The sequence below is a fragment of the Equus asinus genome, chromosome 7 (assembly GCF_041296235.1).
Source record: "Equus asinus isolate D_3611 breed Donkey chromosome 7, EquAss-T2T_v2, whole genome shotgun sequence".
Classification (NCBI taxonomy): domain Eukaryota; kingdom Metazoa; phylum Chordata; class Mammalia; order Perissodactyla; family Equidae; genus Equus; species Equus asinus.
In genome coordinates, this window is record NC_091796.1 from 82,616,958 (window position 1) to 82,644,189 (window position 27,232).

A 27,232-nucleotide genomic window follows, 5' to 3' on the forward strand; every position below is an offset into this window, starting at 1 on the left:
CTCTATTAAGCCTTATTATTTAAAAAATAAACATTATTTCTTATCTTTGGTATTTTTTGTTTTACTTTATTGAAACAATAGTTGCACATTAATTAGCACTTAGATATTCTGGTAAAGTCTGGGGTTTTGTTGTGTTTTGCCTTTTTGTTCTCCACTCCCCCCCCACCCCGTAGCCTTTGTGACTGGAAGAATGTGAAAAACAAAAGTTGGGTAGCTGAGGGCAGTGGTATAGCTAAAGCCATGCCACATTTAAGTTCCCATGGAGATGGTTACATCAGAGTATGGACCATTAACTCAGTCCACTATCAAAAAACAAGTATCACCAGAAGTAATTCTTATTCTAGTATCAAATGTATCAGTCCCTTAAAATCTCCTTTGGAATGTTGAAAAGAGATCAGATGAAACCTTCAGAATGGTTATTTATTGGGGAAGAAAAAACCTTCAATTTCATTCACCCATTGTAGCTCCACTTTCTCATTTTAATGCTCAGTCCACAGTGGCGATGGTAAAAAATGTCCTGCACCTACAGAGATGGCAGTGGGAGAGGGGACATCACCTTTTCACTTATTGCTTGTTGCAATTTGGCCTGTTTACAGACAGAATTGCTCTGTGGGTGCTTCTAGTGGAGAGCAAAGGAAATCAAAGTAACAGCAAGAAATCAGCATTTACACATGACCTGTGAATTGGCTAATTTTTAACATGCAGTTAGTTAAGAAATGATTACAACCTGAGGAGTCATGACCTCAACTTTTCATCAGCTCCATTGGATTGTGCCTCAGTTTGGAAATGAAGGAGGTATGCAGGAAGTTTTAATTGTACCTGTGTGATTTATCCCTAGTCAGCTCTTTAATTTCTTCTGGCTGTCTGAGGTTTCCGACATGCTGTAAATTTCCCCAACTTTTTCATTATCTGCAATTTCTTTATGACTCGTGAATCGGAGTGGAGAGAGAGTGTGGATTTACAGCAGAGATAAACATGTCCATAAAGTCTGTATCTGTGTCAGTAATTGTACTGCTGTCAGTGACTGTCCTGTTTTACAGGCCTCTCTTGGGAAAGGAACAGGCTTCACTACCAGCAGCACTGAAGTGCTTGCTTTGATTTGCATTAACTTGCTGGGAGATTAGGAATGGTGGGATAGGAATTGATACTGGACCTTGGCCTCCCTTGTTTGTTGGTTGGTTGGTTGGTTGGTTTAAGGTCAAATGACTTTGTGTTGGATAACTGTGTTGAAAATACAACATGGACAATGCTTGTTTCCTGAGTGAAAATGCAACTTATACTGATATGGTAGATGTGAAAAATCCTTTCTAACTTCATTTTATACAATGCCTTTAAGATGATTTCCCCTTTCCGTCACTGTTGACAATTGAACTTGGGTCTTTTTTCATCTTTCCATTTTCCTTTTCTTAGAATTAAAATGCAGGATTTCTTCTTTGGAACGTTCATTCCTCCTCAAGAGTGGGGTAGCTATAGTTTTGGGGGTTTTTTTGTGTGTGTGAGGAAGATTGTCCCTGAGCTAACATCTTTGCCAGTCTTCCTCTATTTTGTATGTGGGACGCTGCCACAGCATGGCTTGATGAGCAATGTGTGGGTCCACGCCCAGGATCCAAACCTGCGAACCCTGGGCCATGGAAGTGGAATGTGCAAACTTAGCACTATGTCACTGGACTGGCCCCTGGGGCAGCTATAGTTCTGATGACAACTACATCTGCTGTATCTTAATTCTCAGTTCTTTCCTCACTGCTTAAAGTGGTGTGTCATCAACCATTTGCCATGAGAAAGGGAGTCTTAAAACAGAAATTCTTGATATTCCTGTCTTTAAAGATCCTTCAGGATTTTTCTAGTGTTTTCTTTCCTTACAGCAATTGTGAGAGAAACTCAAGTTAAGGGAAGCCCTTTTAAAATACATAGAAAAACCAACACATATACTTTTCTTCTAGTACAGTTTGTATTAGGGCAGATCCCTCAAGAATCAAAACCGTCCTTGCAACAAACCCTGAACCTTCTCCCAAGTGGTTTAAAAGAGTAGTAGGTGGCGGTACAATTTAACAAAGAGGATAAGATGCTTGAGAATTCACAATGTTGCTGTCACCTGTCAACTTCAGTAAAAACAAGGGTTTAATTAGCCAACAGTCTCACAGTGTTGGAGGATAATGGTATTAACAAAGAAAAAAGCAACACAACAGAAGATCATTTGAATACTACTTATGTAAATGCTATTCTCTGAAATGGCTCCACAGCAGGGATTGATAACTTTGTATTAAAGGTTTAATAAACATAGGTGCTGGAGAAGGATTCAGTAACATGTCTCCAGATTGAAAAAGGACAGTCAGTTTCTTCCTCACTCTCCTTAATCAGGCTTAGAATGAATCCAAGAGTAACCTGGCTTGAAACTAAAGGGAAGACTGGTGTACCTATTGGTTAACTACTTGTATAAGGGATAATTGTTGGGTGAAAATCCTCATGTGGTGTTTGACTTTTTAAGATCCCAAACTTCCTTGGAGCTGCAGGTTAAAAATAACTTATTTCAAATTATCAAGTAAATAAATGCCACTAATAGATCAGGAAAGAACCCCCTCTTCACTAACTCAAGAAGAAATTTCAGTGTCTTCTTTTCTTCCACTAGTACATTATGAAGATTTTTTAAGTTCCCAGTGAGCCTCCCTTCATACACACGTGTGTGTGTATGTGTTCGTGTACTTTTTTTTCTCCTTGAACTATTTGGAAGTTTCGCACATGGCACTTTACCCCTAAATACTTCAGAACACATCTCGTAAGAATAAGGACAATTTCCTACATAATAATACTCTAATGACATCAAAGAAAAATGAAGAGTATTTGCAAAACATCTAATATCATTCCACATTCAAAATTCCTCAATTTTCACTAAAAATCTCTTGTAACTTTTTTTTTAACCAAGATCCAGTCAAGGTTCAGGCATTGTAAATGTCAATACATTCTTGATAGGAGAACATTTAGTACTAAATTCTGCACATCAGCTCTTTTAATGAATATTTACCAGTGTTTTCTATGGTAAACATACATTTACTCAAATGGCTATCATTTTCCTCTAGAATATTGAGTTTCAAGTTCTCCATCTACACAGGCCTGCTTTATCAAGCTCCTTTAATCTATTTCTGGAATTCTCCCCTTCTCCTAACTGAATTAGCTGTAGAATTGATCTTTTCTCCAATAACTGCTCCTCTCTACAGTCAGAGTAATACGTGTGAAATGCAAATTGACACGTGACCTCATTCACTTCTTAAAACCCATCACTGGCTTCCCATTGCTCTTAGGATAAAAGCAAAAACCTTAACTTGGCCTTATATCTCTGCGTGATCTGGCCTTTCTCATACCATGCCCATCTCACACCCTGCTTCGCTCTCTGAGCATGGGTTCTACAAATTCCTAAAGAGGAAAAAGTGAGGTAAAAAATTCAGGCACACCTCTTGGAAGAGATGAAATTTGAAGTAGACTTAATGGCTGATATTTGCATACAGGAGGAAGGAAAACACTGCGGACTGGGAAGCAGTTTTTGAGTATGGGTTGGATTAGTTAGAGCATTAGAAAATGTGGTTGGAAAAGTGAGGATAAGCTAGCTTATGGAAAGCCTGAAGGACCAGGCTGAGGAAATCATTTTCAAAAGTCTGACAGCAACCCCCAGAGAGAAGTGAAGGATGTGGTGATGGATCTGAGACTAGCTGGGAAGCTGTTGCAGTCTGAGAATGCACTAACTGTTTGTACTAGATAGGACTGTGTGAATACAACGGAGGGGATAGATGAGAAAGATTTTGGAGGGAAAAATAGATATAAAATTGTAACAGACAAGAGAGACACAAGAGTCAAAATGATTTAAAGATTTTAAGCGCCTGTGACTAGGAGGATACAGTTTAGGGCGGACGGGGGTGTGCATTATAGAGCTTAAGTTCTGTTTGCTAAAGTATTATTAAGTCATCATTGAAATGAATAATTTCAACTACTATCAGGGTTATAGGCTAAAAAGTTGTGGATATCAGGTCTATTAGGATGAGGTTCAACTATATATAATAAGAAATCTGAAACAATTGAGGCTTACACAAAGTAGATTTTTTTTTCCACGAAAAGGAAGTCTAGAGGTAGATAGGGCCAGGCTAGTAGCAGGGTAGCTTCACAGTGGTATCAATGACTAAGGCTTCTTTCTTTCCACTCTACTTTCTTTTTTTTTTTTTAAGATTTTATTTTTCCTTTTTCTCCCCAAAGCCCCCCAATACATAGTTGTATATTTTAGTTGTGGGTCCTTCTAGTTGTGGCATGTGGGATGCCACCTCAGGATGGCTCGATGAGCAGTGCCATGTCCCCACCCAGGATCCAAACCAGCAAAACCCTGGGCCAGCCCCCTACTCTACTTTCTTAGTGCATGGCTTCCATCTAAAGGATACCTCATGGCCCAAGATGACTGCTAGAGCTCTAGCCATCAAGCCTGAGTTGTAGGCCAGAAGAAAATGGGAAGGGAGAAGGGCAAAAAGGGCATCAGACACAACTGACTCCTTTCCCTTTAAGCAGTCTTTCTGGAAGTCCCACTCAGAACTTAGAACTTAGTCATCTGGACTAACCTAGCTGCAGAAGAATGTAATCTTTTATTCTGGACTGTAATTTTGCTTACTAAAAGTTGGAGTTCTGTTAAAAAGGAGGAAGGGGAGAATGGGTATTGGGATAAGCCACCCTCATTCTCTGCCATAGGGAACAAGAGACCTGTGCAAAAGCAATGATCAGTGGGTAGAAGCAGAAGAATGTAATTCCATTGAGAAAGCTCAGAATTCGTGATTTTAGAGGTGCGTGTATGGATTTTAATCTGTGAATTGGACTTCATTCTTACAATTTGTTGATTATCTTGTGTGAATTATAAACAAAGGTTAAGATTTATTCTGTTTTCCTTACTGTATTGTATGTTTGGTACTCTTAAATCAGTGTGAATGTAAGTCCTTTAAAGAGATTGGACAGACGTTTTTTCTTTTGGCTATTTTTCAAAGGAAGTGAGCGTTAGAAAATCTTGACTCTTTTTCATCTTTAGGGGGCAAGCCACTCAAATGATCAGCTTTTAAAATTGACTGTTTTTAATGGTCAGCTTATTAATATTTCTATCTACTCAGCAGATGCTGAGTAGAACCTGCTATACATATCTCTAGTTATGGAGAAGAGAAATGCTTGGTTCTCTGACTTCTGAATATTTACCAAAACAGATTCTAAGATACAAAAACTAAAGATTAAATAAAATTTTCTTTTATGCATTTAGCCTGGACTGGTGAATCTAAGGGCTGATTTTTATTTTCACTTTGTCTCCCATAGCCTTGATCATAATAGACATATCAGTATTGTTGAATTTCTGAAGCCCTTTGTGATGTAGGTTCTGGTGATATTGTCTGTACTGTTTAGCATAATAAAATTTGCTTTATAGCAAATTAAAAAAACTATAATATCTTTTACCAATATATCACATAATATATTTAACATTAATATAATTATATTAATGTAATTATATATTATGTACTTAATATAGTAAGCCATTTTTGTATTGGCCTTGTTTAAAAAACTCTAACTCCTAAGAATACTTTTCAGCAAAATAAATGAAAATAGGTCGATTCATTTAGAAGCGTTTTTTGAAAACTTAGCCCAAAATGCCAAATAAATCTCTTAGACTTATGCTGCTTGAAATGGTAAAAATCAGCATTTTACTCTTAATATGTAAAGATGACTCCTTACTTTCCTTGTAGGACCTTGTCTACTGTAGAATGTGCATGATTTTGCCCTACTTACAGTGACTGGATTCTCATCCTCTCAATAGGATCAATCTTAAGCCAGCCCTCTTTACCTCCTCGATCCATATTAAACCTGTCTTGGAAAGAGTCTGTTTATTGGATAATATAGCTATACTGGGGCTCTATGACAGTATCTTTTGCTGCCTCATTAACTCTGGAGCATTAGAACAAGATAAAAATGCACTAAAGCCTCTTATCTGATGTCTGGTGTAACCTGCTGAAAGCACGAGTGCCATTAGTTTATGTTAGAAATCAAATGGCCCTCTCCAGTGCAGGAAGTACTGATTAAACCTGAGGTGTCCCTGGAGGACTCTACAGCTGTCACAGGGGTGGTGGCTGTTCCTCACCAAAAGAGAAATCTGGGCCAGAGGTCCCAGTGGGGCGGCACTTTAAGAACTCGCACGTGGCTGCCCCAGCTGTTCGGCTTTGCCTAATGAATTGTTTTACAAGAAGAGGCTGGGTATTGTCATCACAAGCTGCCTTCCTTAGGGACTGGAGCAGGCCAAATAATAAGTAATGTTAGTGATGGTAATTGAAATGTGATGGCTCTCTTGGGATCTTTACAGCCCTGGAGCTCATGGGCACTTGTGGATTGTCTTGTCCTACCAAGGCCCTATTTGAAATGTGCATTTTTCCCCCCCAGTTTCATAATACTGTTGTGTGAATTTTTCTCTCTTGTCTCCATTAGAGAAATTCATTGACAGAAGCAGTCTTAGGAACATTATAGTGGCTTTAAGTACAAAAGGAATAGCTTTGACTTTTTCATTTTAAATTGTCGACATTGTAATAGTAAAGGGGCACTGTGTTGTCTTAGACTCTTGAGAAACCACTGCAGAGATCGCTCTAGGCTTTCAAAGGAACATTTTAAACTTATACAAGTAATATAAACTCTTAATTTAAAAAAATGTAAATGGTATGGAAGGATGTAAAGTGAAAAGTAAAAACTTTATCTGCTAGACTTGCTAGAGGTAACCGCCGCCAGCAGTTTCTCCACGAACACTCTAGACATTTTCCATGCATGATCAAGTTTCTATACGTTACCACATCAGATGAGACCGTAATATACATACTGTTTTGTAACTTGTTTTTTCGCCCCGCAGTATATCTTGGCTATCTTTCCACTGCAATACGGATGGATCTACCTCTTTGTTTCCCAGCTGCTGCACAGCATTTCATTGTATGGAGGTACCAACTCTAGACTCTTAGTAGATGGTTGACTTGGGCCTTATGAGTGAATACTTATTATACCAACTGGTTGCACTCATTGATTTGTGGTCTGTGAGTCAACCTATGATTTTACATGAAATGGTTTTCCTTTCTTCAGGAATATTCCTTTAGATCCAGGACTGTTTTAGAATAGGAAATACTGGAGGTGAAACTTTTTTATGGGGATAGTATGAGTCTTGTCATGGACTGTCAGCTGGACATATGGGTAGTGATATGCACCCTGCTGTATGTTTTAAATTCTTTGCTTAGTTTTTTGAGAATGCTGTCCCAGATAGGTGCAGAAAACAAATAGCCTTTAATGGATGTTAAAGGCATTGACTGAAAGCTTCCTCTAAAGTTGAATGAATGTTTTCTACTTCACAAGTTCCAAGAATCAAGTTATGAATGCATTAATGGACTTGGGAAATGATTTGTCCGCACGTGGAAATGAGGACTTAGGTTTCTTCTGTAACAGCTTGGCTAACAAAGCAAGTTTGTGCCTCATGAACTTTAGGGGCCTTGCTGGGAGTGGCAGTGTGATGAATGAAGCAAAGCAATTTTCCAGGAGCGTTTCAGGTCAGTGATGGGAGAAATCAGTTGTCTTCTCAGACAAACAAACCTAATTTTAGTTGCATCTGTCTTCAATAGGAGAATCTATGCAAATCAAATGGTAGAAATGTTCAGTTCCATCAGAAATAGGAATACTGTATGTGTTTTTTAACTCAAAGCCCTATAAACTCATTCTCTCAACACTTCAAAGTTCTGATTTTCCCAAACATTATGGTAAGGTCATCATACTAATAAATTGTGAAATGCCAGCTAGTTTTGTTTCAGGTTGCTTATACAGTGTTTTTCCTCTCCTTGGTGTTAATCATTTGAATTGATGTGCAATAATTAACTTAACAGTTGGAGGCTATTATTAATAACAGTTACTGTTTATACCTGACTGACTTCTTGTCCAAGCCTTCAGTAGGTTCTTGGTGGACATAAGTATACAGAGATTTCTAGGGCTCTTGTGGAATATTGGTGATCATCTAAACCTGTGCTATTCAAAACAGTTGCCACTAGGCACATGTGGCTGTTTAAAGTTTAATTAATTAAAACTAAAAATTTAATTCCTCAGTCACACTAGCAAATGCTCAGTAGTTACATGTGGCTAGTGGCTACTGTACTAAACAGCACAGATATAAGACATTTCCATTGGATGGCACCACTCTAAACTAAAGGTTCACAAACTATGGCCCACAGCCCGTTTTTGTATTCCCTATGAGCTAAGAATCGTTTTTACATGTTTAAAGGGTTGTAAAAATAAAACTCAAAAACAGAAGAGTATGAGGTAGAGAATGAATGTGGCCCGCAAAGCCTAACTTTACTCTCTGGCCGTTTATAAGAAAAATTCACTGACCCTTGGAACTAGGCCTACTTCTCTTGATGACATTTCAGCTTTCTGATCAAGTTAGTTTAGAGGTTTCCCTAAGCCATCAAAAGATTGTGAATCTATTAAGCAAATTAGGCAAATTTAGGAGCAAAGTTTCTTAGAATGGAATGAGTCCAGAGCTTAGACAGATCAGTTCCTTGGAGTTAGCACAAGTGGGATAAGCTTTGAAATAGGTAAAATTCTTTGTAGTACAAGTGATCAACTTGCCACAGCTTTGTGACTAAAACCTTCAATATAACAGAACATCATTCTGATTTTGTACACTATTTTGTGTCTTGTGAGTACCATATTCTCCCATCTTACTCTGAAAGAAATAGAATGAATACGTTTCAGCAGATAGGCTTGACCTTTCAACAAAGAATTTACCATGAAGATTTTTAACTGTTCAAGTTATTTTTAACTGTCAAATTATTTCAGTCAATCTCTCCTAGGAAGAATGAAGCAAAAAGTTTGTTCTGCTGGTAGTCTGAACATCTGAGAAATGATCTTCCCCTGCCAAATGCAGCTCTAACAATTTCTCATTAAATGTAAGGCTTATGAAATCTGCCTATAAAATGAGCATCTGGCACTTCTGTGGTAAATTAGAGAATCAACTTGTTGCTTTCAAGATAAGATCTTGACATTCATGAGGGAACTTTGTGAATTCCCAAGTTTCTGATAGCCCATAGCATATCATTTTTGCTCTAAAATGCACTAAGGTACAGTTGAAAAAAATTATTATCCCTTTGGGCTTTTATGTAAATTATGCCATAAAATGATTCTCCCACTAAAATAAATGTCATACTACAATATATTGAATTATTAGTAGAAGCATTAACTTGAACTTGTCCGAATCTTCAGACTCAAGATAGTGATGCCAGATTATCATGGACTGTGTGGTTGAGATCATGAAATGTAGTAAACCACAGAAAAAGTCACATTTCAACATTAGCTTTGGCGAAAGAGGCAAGCAGTAGGAGGAAATAAAGGGGGAGATAATGTGAAACACTGTTTTGAGAGGGAACCTTCATGAAATGATAACTTCTTTCTAAAGAACACTGTGAATGGTGGCTGTGTTTTGTTTTTATTCCCTGGTACAAAATCAGGGCAAATTTTATTAGAGCTCTGTTTTATTTTATTTTATTAAAGCTCTGTTCTTTGATCATAACTAGTTATAGTGTCAATTAGCAGTTTCCCATGTTGGAACTTTGACTAAATTTATGACAGCCCCTCAGATTTCTTCTAATTCTTCAGTGTTATCCCATTTGCCTTTCTTTGTCAACTCTTCTCTCAGTCTTCTTGCTCTTTCAGTTCTTCCATATCACTTTTATGTGTGCCCTCCAAACCTTTACTACTCTCTTGCCTTGCCAGTATTAATGGTAGACTCCTCTTCATTGCCTGTGTAAATAGTCTTGAAGTCATACACTGCCCTCTTCCATAAGGCATTCCTGTAAGCATCTACCCTTTAGGATCACCCAATCTCCAGTGAGAGAGTCCATATTTCCTATGTAATCAAGGATGTACCCCTTCTAAAACTGGCTGTTACCAAGTTTGAGATCTTTGTCCATGGCATTTTATGATGCAGTGAAAGTATGGCAAAGTCATATACCTTGAGCTTGTGTTTTACACCCCAGTTGAAAAGTCAGAAGCATTAAGGGGAAGGAATATCACCTTGAGATTTAGAGTTGCAAACTGTAGCGTTTACGGATGGCCTTGCACATTGTCCATGATGGGGAGAACTTGAAATTCAAGCTTTTAAGAAATTAGATATTTCTCCCTTTTCTAGCATAAAGTATTTATAAAACCAGTCCAAAAAACACTGCCCTATATCCAAGGTTTTTTTATTGGCCTATCAGGATTTGAAAAAGAATTCTTTTTATGTCCTTAGGTTCTCAGATTAGCAGAGCAAACTTAACTTTTTCATAAAGTCTGCACATTACTACAAAGTAGGTAAGTCAGTCTGACCTTAAACTCCGTAAGCTCTATAAGGATATCTGGGCATCTGGGGTTTTCACTACTGAATTCCCAGCACTTACTGTAATTGGTATTTGATAAATATCTATTGTTTAATAGGTGCTTACCTTTCCTTTTTCGTGATTTATATTTACAAAGGCATTTTCTTTTAGTATAAGTCAGTTTTATCTATGTTAAACAATTTCTTGTTATAACTTACAATCCTTCCTTTTTATGAACTCTTTAACTTCACATTTTCTCCCAAATCATATTGTGGTCATGAGTCCTGTGTTTCCTGTATCATTCTCACTGCCTTTTCAACTTTCATTAAAGTGTTTTTTTTTCCTCTCTACTGATGAATGTTTTTGATAAAAATTGGCAAACTTGCTAAAACATTCCCACACGCTGCTGGATATGTGATGGAACTGTTCATGTCGTATTTCTGAGCCAACTCCAAGAAAAGTATCCCATCCATCCTTTGTTCCAAATTTGTAGTCATCTACAGTTTCCATAGTGTTACTTTTACTATGTATGAGAGTACTGCTAGGGAACATCACAGCCACAGTGGAATGCAGGTGGTGAGTGGACTGCTGGGCTCAGCTAACTAGCTGAAGAATAAATGGTTTTTGCCATAAATGAGATCTAATAATTATTTTCTTTAAATTAATAATTATGTCCTTAGAGATTACATTGGATTTTTTTTTAAGATTTTATTTTTTTCCTTTTTCTCCCCAAAGCCCCCCAGTACATAGTTGTACATTCTTCGTTGTGGGTCCTTCTAGTTGTGGCATGTGGGACGCTGCCTCAGCGTGGTTTGATGAGCAGTGCCATGTCCATGCCCAGGATTCGAACCAACGAAACACTGGGCCGCCTGCAGCAGAGCACACGAACTTAACCACTCGGCCATGGGGCCAGCCCCTGGATTTTGTTTTTATTGTTCACCACCAGTGTGTGAAATGAATGTATACTGATATGGGCTATCACCACCTACATTTGCTTTGGTGTTTGGTGGGTGAAAGAGGACATCCCTGTTTGCATGATTAACCTCATAAGAACTAAGGATCCTTCCATGTGTATGAACTACCCCTATACTTTATTTAGGTCAACAGTGAAGCTGAGAAAAGCTGAAAGCTTTTCCTCTAAGATCAGAAACAAGACAAGGATGCCCACTTTTGCCACTTTTATTCAACATAGTATCAGAAGTCCTAGCCACAGCAATTAGGCAAGAAAAAGAAATAAAAGTCATCCAAATTGGAAAGGAAGTAGTAAAACTGTGACTATTTGCAGAAGACGTGATACTATATATAGAAAATCCTAAAGACTCTACCAAAAAACTATTAGAACTAATAAATGAATTCGTAAAGTTGTAGGATACAAAATTAATATACAGAAATATGTTGCATTTATATATAGAAATAAAAAAAGATCAGAAAGAGAAATTAACAATTCCACTTACAGTTGCATCAAAAAGAATGAAATTCCTAGGAATAAATTAAGCAAGGATATGAAAGACGTATACTCTGAAAACTATAAAACTATAAGATGAAAGAAATTGAAGGTGACACAAATAAATGGAAAGATAAACCATGCTTGTGGATTGGAAGAATTAATGTTGTTAAAATGTGCATACTGCCCAAAGCAATCTACAGATTCAGTACAATCTCTATCAAAATGCCAGTGGCATTTTTCACTGACCCGGAATAGCCAAAGCCATTTTGAGAGGGAAAAACAAAGCTGGAGGTGTCACACTCCCTGATTTCAAACTATACTACAAAGCTATAGCAATCAAAACAGTATAGTACTGGCACAAAAACAGACACACAGATCAATGGAACAGAATAGAGGACCCAGAAATAAACATGTTCTTATATGGTCAATTAATCTACTACAAAGGAGTCAAGAATATACAATGGGGAAAAGACAGTCTTTTCAATAAATGGTGTTGGGAAAACTGGGCAGCTACATGCAAAAGAGTGAAACTGGACCATTCTCTTACACAAAATAACACAAAATTACACAAAAATAAACTCATAGTGGTTTAAAACGTAAATGTAAGACCTGAAACCATAAAACTCCTAGAAGAAAACATAGGCAGTAAATTCTTTGACATTGGTCTTAGCAATGTTTTTTTGTATGTATCTCCTCAGGCAAGGGTAACAAAAGCAAAAATAAACAAATGGAACTACATCAAACTAAAAAGCTTTTGCACAGTGAAGGAAATCATTGACAAAATGAAAAGGCAACCTACTGAATGGGAAAAGATATTTGCAAATGATATATTCGATAAGGGGTTAAAGTCCAAAATATATAAAGAACTCATACCACTCACTGTCAAAAGAAAACCAAACAGTCTGATTAAAAAATGGGCAGAGGACCTAAATAGACATTTTTCCAGAGAAAGACATATAGATGGCCAAGAGGCATGTGAAAAGATGCTCAGTGTCACTAATCATCAGGGAAATGCAAATCGAAACCACAGTGCAATATCACCTCACACCTGTCAGAATGGCTATTATGAATAAGACAAGAAACAATAAGTGTTGGTAAGGATGCGGAGAGAAGGGTACACTTGTACACTGTTGGTGGTAATGTAAATTGTTGCAGCCACTATGGAAACTAATATGGAGGTTCCTCAAAAAATTAAAAATGGAACTACCATATGGTCCAGCAAAATTCCACTTCTGGGTATATATTTGAAGAAAATAAAAACATTAACTTGAAAAGATATATGCACCACACGTTCATTGCAGCATTATTTACAATAGCCAAGAAGCAGAAGCGACCTAAGTATCCACCTATAGGTGAATGGATAAAGAAGGTGTGGTATATGTATACAGTGGAATATTACTCAGCCATAAAAAAGAATGAAGTCTTGTCATTTGCAACAACATGGATGGACCTAAAGGGTGTTATGCTAAGTGAAATAAGTCAGACAAAGAAAGACAAATACCATGTGATTTTACTTATATGTGGAATCTAAAAAAACAAAACAAACTAGAAACAGACTCATAGACAAACCAGAAACTGTCCAGAGGGGAGAGGATAGGTGAAATAAGTGCAGGGGATTAAGAGGTACAAACTTCCAGTCATAAAATAAATAAGTCATGGGGATGTAATGTACAGCACGGGGAAATATAGTCAATAACATTGTAATAACTTTGTATGGTGACGGATGGAAGCTATACATATCACGATGATCATTTTGTAAGGTATAAAAATATTGAATCACTATGTTGCACACCTGAAATTAATATACTATTGTATGTCAGTTATACTTCAATTAAAAAAAAATGAAGCTGGCTTTGCAGAAATTAACAAGGAAACCCTCAAATTCACATGGCAATATAAGAGACCCAGAATAGTTTAACAATCTTGAAAAAGAACAAAGTTGAAGAACTCCCACATCCCAGTCTCAAAACTTAATATAAAGCTACAGTAATCAAGACAGTGTGGACTGGCATAAGGATAGTCATCTAGATCAATGGAATAGAATTGAGAGTCCAGAAAGAAACCCTCACATTTGTAGTCAATTAATTTTTGAAAGGGGTGCTGGATCATTCAAAATAGTCTCTTTAACAAAGGATGCTAGGAAAATGAAATATATGCATGCAAAAACCCCCCAAATTGAACCCGCTAACTCACACCATATATAAATATTAACTCAAAATTGATTGTAGTCCTAAATATAAGAGCTAAAACTATAAAACTCTTAGAAAAAAACATAGGCATAAATCTTTGTGACCGTAGATTAAGCAGTAGTTTCTTGATATGATACCAAAAGCACAAGCCAAAAAAGAAAATAATAAATTGGACATCAAAATATAAAACTTTTGTGTTTTAAAGATACCATCAAGAAAGTGAAAAGACAGCCCACAGAATGGGAGAAGACTTTTGCAAATCTTTTCTGTATTGTTTGATAAGGCACTTGTATCCAGAATATATAAAGAACTCTTACAACTTAACAATAAAAAGACAACCCAATTTTTAAAGTGGGCAAAGGATTTGAATAGACATTTCTCCAAAGAAGAAATGTAGATGACCAATAAGCATATGCAAAGATGCTCAACGTCATTAATCATTAGGGAAATGCAAAATCAAAAGCATGAGATACTACTTCACATCCACTAGGATGGCTGTAATAAAAAAGATAGACAATAACAAGTGTTGATGAGGATGTGGAGGAATTGGAACCTTTGTGCACTATTGGTGGGAATGTAAAAATAGTGCAGCCGATATGGAAAACAATGTGGTGGTTCCTCAAAAAATTAAAAATAGAGTTACCATATGACCCAGCAACTCCACTTTTGGATACATACCCAAAAGAATTGAAAGCTGGGACTTGAAGAGATATTTGCACGCCCATCTTCACAGCAGGATTTTTTGCAGTTGCCAAAAGGTGGAAACAACCCAGTGTCCATCGAAAGATGAATGGATAATCAAAATGTGATATATACATACAATGGAATATTATTCAGCCTTAAAAAGGAAGGAAAACCTGACATGTGTAACAACATGAATGAGCTTGAGAATATGCCAAGTGAAATAAGCCAATCACAAAAAGACAGATACTGTATGATTCTACTTGTATGAGGAACCTAGAGTAGTCAAATTCACAGAGACAAAAAGTAGAATGGTAGTTGCCAGGGGCTGGGAGAGGGAGAATGGGGAGTTATTATTTAATGGGTACAGAGTTTCAGTTTTGCAAGATGAAAAAGGTCTGGACATTGGTTACAAGACAATATGAATATACTTAATGCCGCTGAAATGTACACTTAAAAATGGTTAAGATGGTAAAATGTATGTTACATGTATCTTACCACAATTTAGAGGGGTGGGGGCAAGTTATGGTATGTGAATTATATCTCAATTTTAAAATAAATTATATGAGTAAAAGAAGAAAACAAAGAAATGAAACCAGTCCAGGAAGTCCAAAAGGATTTGAAGAAGGCCATTATAGACCTGCGCCTAACTGAAGGCCTTTTATTGATGTATACTGATTTAGTATTCCACTTCCTTCAATTCCTGAATGAGTCCCTTCTACCTCTCCTTTTCCCTTTATTTTTTCCCAAAGTAGATTTGAAATAATCTCCTGATTATCCTTGGTACTTATTTTAACATCTTATCTTACCACAGGTTCACATCTATTAGGATTTGAATATTTTCATAATAAACTTTTATTTGTGGCCTACTATGAAAAGCAATGTGCTAGACCCTGGATGTCAAAAATACATAAACTCTTCTCAAGGCACTTGCAATCTGATTAGAGTGACAAGGCAAATGGGTAAAAAAATCACAGGACAGGAGATCATGGAGTTCAGAAATGAGAGATCATAGTGGGCTGAAGGTGTTGGGTGGAGTCTTCAAACCAAAAAAAGTGGTATTTAAACTGGAATGAAAGAAATATATATATCACCATTGGCAAATTGGTTTCCTTTTCAGTGTAAGATTCCATGTAAAATGTAACATTCTGTGTAGCAGTTACTTTTTGATTAACCTTCACAAATCCTTTTTTCTCATATCCATTTCCTTGCTGGCAGCCCAGCTTTCTAGTACAGTAAAAGGCATCGCTTGTCTATTTTTCCACATAGAGACCAGTGAATAAGTAGTTATGGAGGCAAAGTAACTCTCCATCATAATTTGGCCCCCAAACCATGAAACAGCCTCTCTGGGTTCACCCTGTTTAGCCTGTAAGTGGGAACAAAGAGAGAAGAAAGTAGCCGCTGTCAGGCATCTCTGGCCTGGGGTGAATTCGACCTGCACCTTGACAATGATTTTGACTATTTCTGAATGGATTTACAACCCGTCAGAGTCTCAAAAACCCTTAATTTTAAAAATATATAGTTTTTTTTCTTTTTTTTTTAGTCTTCTGCCTCCTAAATGTTAACTTCCTTATGACATGCAGTGATGATTTCTGAATTTCTGTTAGGCACAACTCATTATTGAAGCACTGAAACAGTTGATTACCATTGCAGCTAATTCTTTTTTAAATAAACAAGAGTCCTTTAAAAAGATTAGCCAGAACAGTTTTGAAAATTCACAGCAGCACTGATGTGTATCAGTTCTGGCTTGGCAGACTTTGACCCAGGGCTGTGCAGTGTTTTATTACCCTCAGCTACATAAGGACACATACTTATAGCACTGCTTTTGTAGCAGATATTTTTATAACTCTACAAAATGATTAGACTGACATAGAGCAATTCTCTAAATTCATAGGTATTAAAATATTCTGGCAGCTGTCTCCTTTTTGCCTTTAAGTTGAGCCATCATGATGAGATAAGACTGCACCAGGCCTGGTCGGTACATGAATGAAGTTAGGCATGGTATGCTCACGTTATTGAAAGGGTCTTTGTCACTATAAATAGGTGAGATCTTGGAGGAGGGGTTCCCATATAGTAATTCCAATTCAATTCCAGTAATATTCTTGTTTTTCAGAAAACTTTTTACTTCAAAACACATTCCATGTAATTATATAGGAAGGACGTTATGGTATAAAATTGTCTCTGAATTCTAATTAAAACAACTTAGCTTGTGCTCAAAAACATACAGTACCTTTATCTGGGAGTTTGAGGTATTGATTACGGTTTAGAGAGTGTTTAGGAGACCTGAGTGGAAGAAAATTGCTGGTATATTGGTAGTAGAGTTCAGTGACATGGGATACAAACTCTTCTGTTCTCAAAAGAGGCTTCTAGCAACTCCTGGACTTTTAGGTATAGTCCTTAAGGGGTGACCAAGAGTCTGGGAAGGTCTTATGTTATGATCTCAGAAACTCTCTGACCTCTCTTCCCCTAAGTAGTCCCTACCTGCTTCCAAGTGTCTCAAATTCTTTTAACTGAGAACAATTTACTCTTGAAAGATTGACCCTTTGCTGAGAAGCATGAGGCTTTAAATGGCAAGTGATTATCGGTACAACCATTTTGGAAAACTGTTAGGCAGTATCTACTAAGGCTGATTATACCTATACTCTATGACCCAATAATTCCAGTGCTAATTATATACCATAGAAATAGAAATGCAAACATTTGTATACCAAAAGATGCACACAAAAATATTCAGAGCAGCAAACTCAGACCCAAACTGGAAACAATCCAAAAGTTCACTGATGGTAGGATAAATAAGTAAATTATGATATTTTCATATAGTTGAATACTATATAGCCATGAAAATGAACAAACTATTGCTACTTGTAACAACATGAATGAGTCTGAGGAACATAACATTGAGTGAATGAAGCTAGACACAAAAGAATACATATAGACTAGGCCTTATATAAGAATAATAGGAATTGTTTTCTGGGGTATCTTTGTCATGGGTGGCTGCGAATGTAGCCAGCCCTGGTGGTCTAGTGGTTAAGATTTGGCGCTCTCACCACTGTAGCCCAATTTGATTTTCCAGTCAAGGAAGCACACACCCATCTGTCACTTGTCATACTGTCAAGGCTGCCTGTTGCTGTGATGCTGAAAGCTATGCCACTGGTATTTCAAATACCAGTAGGGTCACCCATGCTAGACAGGTTTCAGTGGAGCTTCCAGACTAGGACAGACTAGGAAGAAGGACCTTGCCACCCACTTTCAAAAGAACTGGCCATGAAAACTCTATGTATAGCAGCAGAGTATTGTCTGATAGAGCACCAGAAGGTGGGATGATGGGGCAAAAAGACCAGGCAGGGTTCCGATCTTCTGTCCACAGGGTTGCTAGGAGTCGGCATCAACTCAGCACTAACAGAAAACTGTGAATGTATACAATTTTTTTTGGCTTAATAGTTTGCTTTTAACATAAACATTCTCAGTATTAAAAATTTTGTTCCCAGAGAGTCCTTAAAGACGTATCACTGTAATAGAGAAAGAATGATGATGAATGTGATTCAGTAGATGGCAGTGTTCCCTTTGAAGTTTTTAGTTAAGATGTGGGTACATGGGGGTAATGTTTAGCAACTTTTTTCAATAGGATAAAGGTCACATGCTGGAACAAGTAGACCAGAAAGAACATTTTAATGGCTTTGTCCATTTGTTGTTTCATGTATTACTATTTTGAATAAACCGATAAGATTTAGAGTCCACAAATCCAGAGAACATATTTTTCCACATAAAACCCTACAATGATGCCTGTAAGAGGAAGTTGTTTAATGTAATATTGCTTTAAGTAGGTGTTATTGGATAGAATATTCAGGAAGGATTTGAGCAGTCTTTTTTTTTTCTTTTCTGTTTTGTATTTAGGAATATGTATATGTCAAGATTGAGATAATGACTAACTGCTTTGGACAAAGATGTCAGTGAAATTTATTGATGAGGAGATTAGGATTCACTTGAGCATAAATTAAAAGAAAAATTAAAATGATTGACCAGTCTGTTTTTGTTTTTTTGATACAATCAAATGCAATTTCAAGAGTCTCTCTTTTTTCATACTGAAATTTTCTTAAAAGGGTAGTGCTCAATGAAAGGAATTGAGGTTTAAGAAATCTTGTGGAGGGGCCAGCCCCATGGTTAAGTTAGTGCGCTCCGCTTTGGCGGCCTGAGATTTCACCAGTTTGGATGCCAGGTGCGGACATGGCACTGCTCATCAGGCCATGTTGAGGCAGCGTCCCACATGCCACAACCAGTGGCACTCACAACTAGAATACACAACTATGTACTGGGGGGCTTTGGGGAAAAGAAAAAAAAAAGGAAGATTGGCAACAGTTGTTAGCTTAGGTGCCAGTCTTTAAAAAAAAAGGAAAAGAAATCTTGTGGCATTATAGGGGTTTTAGTTGTACAGAACTTGACATAGATTTGAGTAATAGGTCAGAGAAGTCAAGAGTTATCAGCCAAAGGACAAAACTTGCCTGTCATTCAGAATGGGAGACCAGTGAACAAACTAGTCAGTTGGAATCGGAAGAACTACATTTAAGTCCTGACTTTGCTCATTATTAGCTGTTGACCTTGGGCAAATCACTTAACCTGCCTAATTTTTCTTTTTCTCGTCTGTGAAATATAGGTGATAAATAACTGCTTTGCCTTCTGTATCAGTTAAGTGTCTCAAGTAGGCGCAGTGTCTTTAAGGGTGCTGCGTTAGCGTTAATGGACTCTACATTGTTGTTATACTGTTCAATTAACTTTTTATTTCCTAGGTTTTCTGCCTGTACTCATCAGGTGCCTGCTGAGGGCATTGATAAGCACAGCTTCAACAGTTGTCATTGTAAGAGTACCTCCCGATAGGTACTGTACTAAGTGCTTTCAGTGCATACTTTCCAAAGCCTCGCAATTACGCTGGGAGGAAGTTGGACTGTTGACCCCATTTTATAGTTTGCAGAGGCCTGGGCTAGCCCAAGAGCTGTGAACCAAACCCAAACCATCTGACTCTGCAGCAGGTGCTTGTAATGTTATTCTATGCCTGCCGTGATGCGCTTCATTTTTGACTTTTCCACAGCTGCTATTTGAGAAGCCAGGGCCATACATAGTGTTTTTATGTATTGAACAGTTCAAATAAAGACATTGGGACTTAAAAGAAAATTTTATCCTGTTTCACTTTGGAGTTAACAGAATCCTAGTGCATGCACTTATTAATTTGGGAATGGGGAGAGTTGATGCTCTTGACTTGAGCCTGTGTTTTGTCTTTAGCCAGAGCACGTACAAATCCATTTCTTGATGATTCAAACTCAAGGAGAGGAACAGTAACGTCAACAAACCTAAAGTAACAGTAACACAATCTGAAGAGTGTTAATATGGTTTTGAGGATATATTGATTTTTCTTTGCAAACACCCTCCCAATTATATTTTATTTTAATATTACAACTGGTTTTCCTTTTTCTGTGTGTGTGTGTGTGTGTGTGTGTGTGTGTGTGTGTGTTGTTTTAGGGGCTTTTCCATTTATCATAATTGTAATAGTTATTGACATTTTGCATGAAGATAACATTTTCTGGAGAATATATTTAAAACTGATTACTAAATATGCTAATAACTAAATATATTTTTGCTATTCCTGTCAGGTAAAAACAAATAAATATATTTGAAAATTTTCATTTATAAATTTTCATTTATACTTTCATTTTGAAAGTATATCTTTAACCTTCTCTTATAAAAATATAAAAATCTCCATGTTTTGGCCACCTTCTAATTTAGTTTGTGTCACTTTCCATTTTTTAAATAAATTTTTAGTTTGAGAAAAGTTTTAGATATTTATGGGAAAATTGTGGAGAGTTTTCCTATAACCCACACCCAGTTTCTCCTATTATCATTATTATTATTATTATAGTACATTTGTTACAATTAAAGAACTTTACTTTTTTTTTTTTTTCCACTTTTTCCCATACTTTATTCAGATTTCTTTAGTTTTTCCCTAATGTCACCTTTCTGTTCTGGCATCCCATTCAGGATACCTTAATTAAATTTAGTAGTCATATCTCCCCATAGGCTTCTCTGGGCTGTGACAGTTTCTCAGACTTTTCCTGTTTTTTGATGACCTTGACAGTTTTAAGGAGGACTGGTCAGATTCATTGTAGAATGTCGCTCAATTGGGATTTGATGTTTTTCTCATGATTGTGGTTTGCCTTTCACTGCATACCCTATGTTCTGCTGGGAGATTGCTCTTAATCATAGTGAACTATACGAGGAAGGTAGATGAGGATTTGAATATATTGGCTGTGAATAACCCACACAAAGATAAGCATTAACAGCATTCTTTTTTTGGCATTGAAACATTGGCTACATTCTTTATATTTTTTATCTTTGATCATTTTTCAGAAGAAGCCAGTCCTAATTCTGGCTGAAAATAGAGTCTAGGTTGTATGATCTGTTCATGACCCTAAAACAGTTTCTTTTCTAATTGCACCTATCAGGACAGGTAGCATGGTTTTTACTGTTACTCTAAAGAGCTTTTTTTAATCCATATGGGCCTTTTAATTAGTAACGGGCAATTTTGGATGAATTGTTAATTGATTAGAATTGTGAAAATTTTATGCAGCCTAGAACAGTATAAGATTAAAACAGGGTCTGGTTTAGTCACTATTCTAAGATGAACGCTTGAAAAGTATTATTTTAGTGGTTTTGGTTTGTATTCCAGCCTGGTGTTTGTTTTAACTCTGCTAAGAATGATTGTCTTTTAACTCACTGAGGTCCTCAGTTCTACTCCATTAAGGGCCACTTTTCTGCCAATCAAAAAGCAGCATCCCTGAGATTGATTTTTGTTACAGTGGATAGTAATGGCTGCCCAGTGACAACATTTCAAACTCTTTTATGTAAACAGAAAGCAATCAAATAAGTACTAATCCAAGGATTATGTGGACCCAAATCCTGTGGCCAGAAGAATCTCTGCAGTGTATGTCCCTGGCTCTTTGCCCTCTGGTGGCAAGCAGCCCCTCTCCTTCCTGGAAGGCTTGCTTGCTGCTTGTGCTGCCTGTTCGATGGCAGCTCCTGAATGGAATTCAAAAAGACACCTACATTTCCATAAATAAATTAGGAATTCAGTGGTTTCTTCGGGCTAATCAGGGCAGGCTGATAAACCTTGCTAGCTGTTTAATAAATGAATTGTGACTGATTACCTATTAATATGGACGCCTCAGGAATTCACCCAGGGGGAAGCAGAGCAGTGAAATAGAGAGGGGCATGGCCCCTTGGGAAATCAGGGCTTCATGTTTGCAGCTTAAATATCTCTGTGAAGTATCAATAAGGAGGTAATTGAATTTTGAACACAAACATGAGCGCCGGATGGATGAAAGGGGGAGGGGGAATCTGATCATCTCTTCTCTGCCCCTTCATTCTCCCCTCCCCTTTTCCTTAGAGACCACTCTAGTAAAGATAGATGCTAAATCCATTAAATAAAGATTAGGCTCTGTTGTAGTAGAAAATGGCAGCTTAGCTAGATCCCCGGGCAAATTGGGGCCTTTTGCAATACGGAAAATTAAAATATACATTTTTAACAAGTGTGCTATCTCCCCAGCAATAATGCTGGGCTAGCTTGTGGGGTTTGCTTCTTCACATTGGCTTTTGTTTGGGCAGATCACTTTCTCCTGTGTTAATGCCAATCTTTTCTGTATTCCTGGAGCAGAAGGGGCTGGGTTTATTTATTTATTTTTCAAAGCTTCTGTTGAGGCCTTTCGTCTAGCATCCTGCTTGCTTGTAATCAGAGGAGTGGGAAGGAGATTAGTGTCCCATGAATTGACGGTAGATAAATGTTCCCTCCCCTTAACTGGTGGGTCCAGAAGAGCCCAATCACTTGTATTTCAGGAATGATTGGAGACTGTACAGCTGAGCAAGAAAGGGGCTTACAGACTGAAATAAACATTGATGTTTTAGATGCAGTTTTACTTGGCTTTATTTCCTCTAGATAAGGTTATTGATTTGCTTTTGTCCTCCTATTTTAAGCCAGATAAAGTCATATTAATGTAGAAAAAGAAGAATTGGCATTATTTGGTTACAGATCATAATGCTTACCCCTTTTTGAGCAATAACAAAAGGCAAGCATCAAGCCTTAAATACTTTTGTTTCTGTATGTTAATACCCAGTATTGGCTTCTTGAACTAACCCTTGTTTATACATCAATCTACAGTTCTGATAACCCTTTCGTAAGGCTTCAGTCAATCAATATGTATTAATTGAGCATCTGTTAGGTGTGTGGCATTGTTAGTTGCCATGGTCAATAACGAAAAAGTCTATCCTCTGCTACCACAGATAGTTCTTAAAAACAAAGCTAATTATGTCATACTGCTACTTATAAAAGTTCTTTGGCTCCTTGGGTACTACAAGATAAAATTCAAATTCCTCAGGCCTTCACAAAAGGACTTTCCTAAGATCGACCTAGCCTTTCTCTCCGGTTTTATCTGGAGAACTTCTACTTATCCTTCAGGGCCGTATCAAATCCCACCCTCTTCGTGTAGTGTCTACCTGTTCCCCCAGGAAGAGTTAAATTTTTGTTATCACTCATTGTGGCTTCTATACTTGTGGCTCTCAGGATTTCCCCTGGGAGAAAAAATGTACGACTTCTTAATCTCAGTAATTAAGAATTTTGTGCATCATTTGCCATATGGTTTTGCAAATATTCTCAATTCTTTATTTAAACTTCAGAGGTATCTTGATCAAATTTTCAATAATTTGTCCTTAGGACACTTCACTTTATAATTTAACTTTGTTTTGTAGCCATCTTTAATGCTAAGAAGGAAGCAAAGTGTCTTGTTTGCCATCCCTTTCATTACTGCTACCTTAAGTTATTTATCTCTAGAGAACAGAAATCAAACTTATCTAACCTGATTGCCACAGTTCACAAATGACCCTTAATGATTTTGAATGCTATTTCTCAGAGCCAAGTAGCACAACATTTGAGAATTTTCTAGTCCTTCGCATGTTACAAGTTACGCTGATGTTGCACCCAGGTGGTTACAGTTTTCTTCCCAGTTCTTCCCCCAGCCTTTGCTTCCTGTCATTTCGCTGGGCTCCAGAGCTCCTTCCAGCCTTACTGAAAACACAGGTTTGCTAGGGCTGTGGAAATGAGCATTTAAAGGCTCTGTATTTCCTGTGGTTGGGTCTCAACTATTTTGAGTTTTAAGCCTTATTTAACATTAACAGATTATTGCAAATAAAATGTGTTTTCTTTTTGTATTAATAATTTTCAGTGTAGATTGTATATTTTTATTTAATTATAAGAAAGAGTTAATACTAGAAATTCTGAAGTAAAAAAAAATTCTAAATTATCCCTAAAAATTTTAAATAAAATAAAGAATATCGTTGACTTTATTTCATGAAGAGAAGACTGTCTTGGTAACTGCCTTTCCTAAAGCTTTCTGGTGATCTTAGCATAACCTTCATTCAATCAAATATCTCTTTCCTGCCTTTGTATAAACATAACACAGTAGACTTAGAATTACCTGTGGTGTAATGTTGCTACTTGGGCAATAACTAAGTTAAGCTTCTATATGTATGTGGGTAGGGCTCAAGTTTCTGTCTTGTTCAGGAAGGTACTGTAGCTGTGGTTCTTAAGAGTCCGTGAATCTCCTGAAATTATAAACAAAATTGTGTGTATGTGCCTATACATATATATTTTTCTGCAGAGTATCTATGGTTGTCATTAGATTTTTTTTTTTTTAAGATTTTTTTTTTCCTTTTTCTTCCTAAAGGCCCCCGGTACATAGTTGCATGTTCTTAGTTGTGGGTCCTTCCAGTTGTGGCATGTGGAATGCCACCCCAGCATGGCCCAATGAGCAGTGCCATGTCCACACCCAGGATCTGAACCGGCAAAACCCTGGGCCAGTGGAGCAGAGCATGCGAACTTAACCACTCGGCCACAGGGCCGGCCCCAGGGCCGGCCCCTGTCATTAGATTTTTTAAAAGGTCTTTATTAGGGGTTGAATTGTGGCCCCCTAAAAAAGATATGCCAGGGTCCTAACCCCTACCTCGGAATGTGACCTTATTTGGAGATAGGGTCTTTATAGAGGTAATCAAGTTAAAATGAGGTCGTTAGGGTGGGTCCTAATCCAGTATGACTGTGTCTTTATAAAAGGTACATTTAGACACAGAGGCAGACTCACATGGAGGGAAGATGACATGAAGAGACACAGGGAGAAGACAGGCATTTAGAGGCCAAGGAAAAAGGCCGAGAACAGACTGCCCTCACAACCCTCAGAAGGAAGAAACCCTGCTGACCCCTTGATCTCGGACTTCTAGCCTCCAGAACTGTGAGATCATAAGTTTCTGATGTTTAAGCCACTCAGTTTGTGGTAGTTTGTTACAACTGCCCCAGCAAACTATACACTCTCTACCAGTTAGGGTGCTTTTGTCGACAAATTACAGAAAACTCAACTAAGATGGCTTAACGAATAAGGATGTTCCATATATCAAGAAGTCCAAAGGGACTCCATGTTTAGGGTTGGTTAATTCAGTGACTCAACATCATCGGAGACCCCTGTTAGTTCCGTCTTTCTGCTGTGCCACTTTCAGTGTGTTAGCTTCCCTCTTAGGTTGGCTTCCATTATATTTGCAAGATGGCTGCTACAATTTTTGACATCATATGCTGACAACAGTATCCTAAGATAGAAAAGAGAATTGTTTCGACCGTGTGCGTCCTTTTATCAGTGAGAAAAATCCCAGAAGCTCTGAAGCAGATTTCCCCTCAGTGCCATTGAACAGTGTTGGTCACATTCCTGTGCCTATACCAATCCTTGTCAAGAGAAAGGAGACTACTCTGACTGGTTTAGATGGACCAATAATGGTTCATCCTCTGGGACGGGGACACAGCCCAGTCTCCCCTAAGTACATGATCATCGTATACCCGAATAAAATAGGGCTTTGTTAGCAAAGAGTAAGTGAGGGAATACCTATGGGTAGACAACTAGCTATGTCTGCCAGTCTATGACCCCCAGAAGGTTAAGGACCACTATTTTTAAGACAGGTGGTGTTTCTATAGCAAGATACACAATCAGGACTAAGCTCTGTTTAGATATCTGAGTAGTGACCCAGGTTTAAGAATTTCTAAGTTAATAGTAACTGAAAGGGATTGAGTTAAGTGTTATAGTTTTTGGGGGTTTTTTTAGTGAGGAAGATTGTCCCTGAGCTAACATCTGTGCCAGTCTTCCTCTATTTTGTATGTGGGATGCCAGCACAGCATGGCTTGATCAGCAGTGTATAGGTCCACACCCAGGATCTGAACCCATGAATCCTGGGCCACTGAATCGGAGCGTGTGAACTTAACCTACATCACTGGGCTGGCCCAAAGTTTTTTAACTTATAATTCAATAAATATGTGAGTGCCTACTATGTGGATGTACTCTGCTGAGCACAGAGTTATAAAGAAAAAGAACATTCTTGTCCTTGAGATTACAGTTTATTGGAGAGCACTAGAGAAGGGTACTTATCTCAGGCAGGGCCAGAGAAAGTGATCCTAAACAGTCTTTATGGATGGGCAGTGAATGTGTGTGTGTGTGTGGTGGCGGAGTGGTGATTGCTGCACAGAACAGTGGGTAAGGAATAGTCTGGATACGCAACAGTAAATGCAAAGGCCTGAGGCATGCTGTGCTTGGGGAGCCACTGAGTAAGCAGTTAGGAGATGAGGATGGAAAGCTACAAGGGATCTTGATTGTGCATATAAGCCAAGGTATTATCCAGAGGCTATATGGCCGCTGAAGAATGGTCAGCAGGGGGGTGACCTCAATTGACCTCTTCTTGGGAAGAGCACTCTGACAGTTGAGAGCCGAGGCTGTTGACTTGTTTTTCACTGTATTTTTCTCCTTTTCTTTTTAGTGTCTGGCGTCTTTTTTAGTGTCTAGTGGACCACTAGAGGCAGGGAGACCAGTTTTGGAAGATGCAGGACAGGAGTTATAGATGACTCTCACTTTCTAACATGAGTACTTTTTAATTGGTTTTATTAACTAGAATAGAGAATACCAGAAAAAATTCTCTCTGGGCCTGGGAGATACTTGTTTTCAACCTGTTGTATCTTGTTTGCCTAATGGGACATTCTAAGACATCACTTTAACTTAGCTAAATGTGGGTTTAATAAACAATTTAGGCTTATACAAATGAACATATATATATACTCCTTCAGTTACTTATAGATATAGTCATCATATACAGATACATTCTTGTTTGTTATTAACATCAGCAGCTAACATTTCCTTATATGTGCCTGTCACTGTGTCCAGCTCCTTATCCATATCCTGATACCACTCCTGTGCAGGGTAGCTACTGTTATTATCCTCATTATACAGGTGAAGAAAGAGGGGATGACTTGCCCAAAGTATTGAATGACAGGCAGGACTAGAATTCAGGCATGTGTGATTCCAAAGCCTCTGCTCCTAAACTTGCTTGCTGAGTGTGGCCTCAGTCCTCTGAGCACGGGAACTGGGGAAAGCTTTTGGTCCTGGCCCCGGGTACTCTCCTGAGGTCTACTTAGCACTGCCATG

The 27,232-nt window shown here is 37.8% G+C and overlaps 1 protein-coding gene across 5 annotated transcripts in view; it reads left to right on the top strand.

Moving 5' to 3' along the window:
• Positions 1-27,232, top strand: part of LIN52 (lin-52 DREAM MuvB core complex component) — a 111,545-nt gene that overhangs the window by 44,190 nt on the left and 40,123 nt on the right. Inside the window, exon 6 of one of the 5 annotated variants that reach the window (XM_044773989.2) lies at positions 6,896-6,980. The exons of the other annotated variants lie outside the window; for them this stretch is intronic. Within the exon in view, the coding sequence (XP_044629924.1) occupies positions 6,896-6,980 (85 nt within the window). The remainder of the gene's footprint in view (positions 1-6,895; positions 6,981-27,232) is intronic. 5 annotated transcript variants of the gene reach the window in all.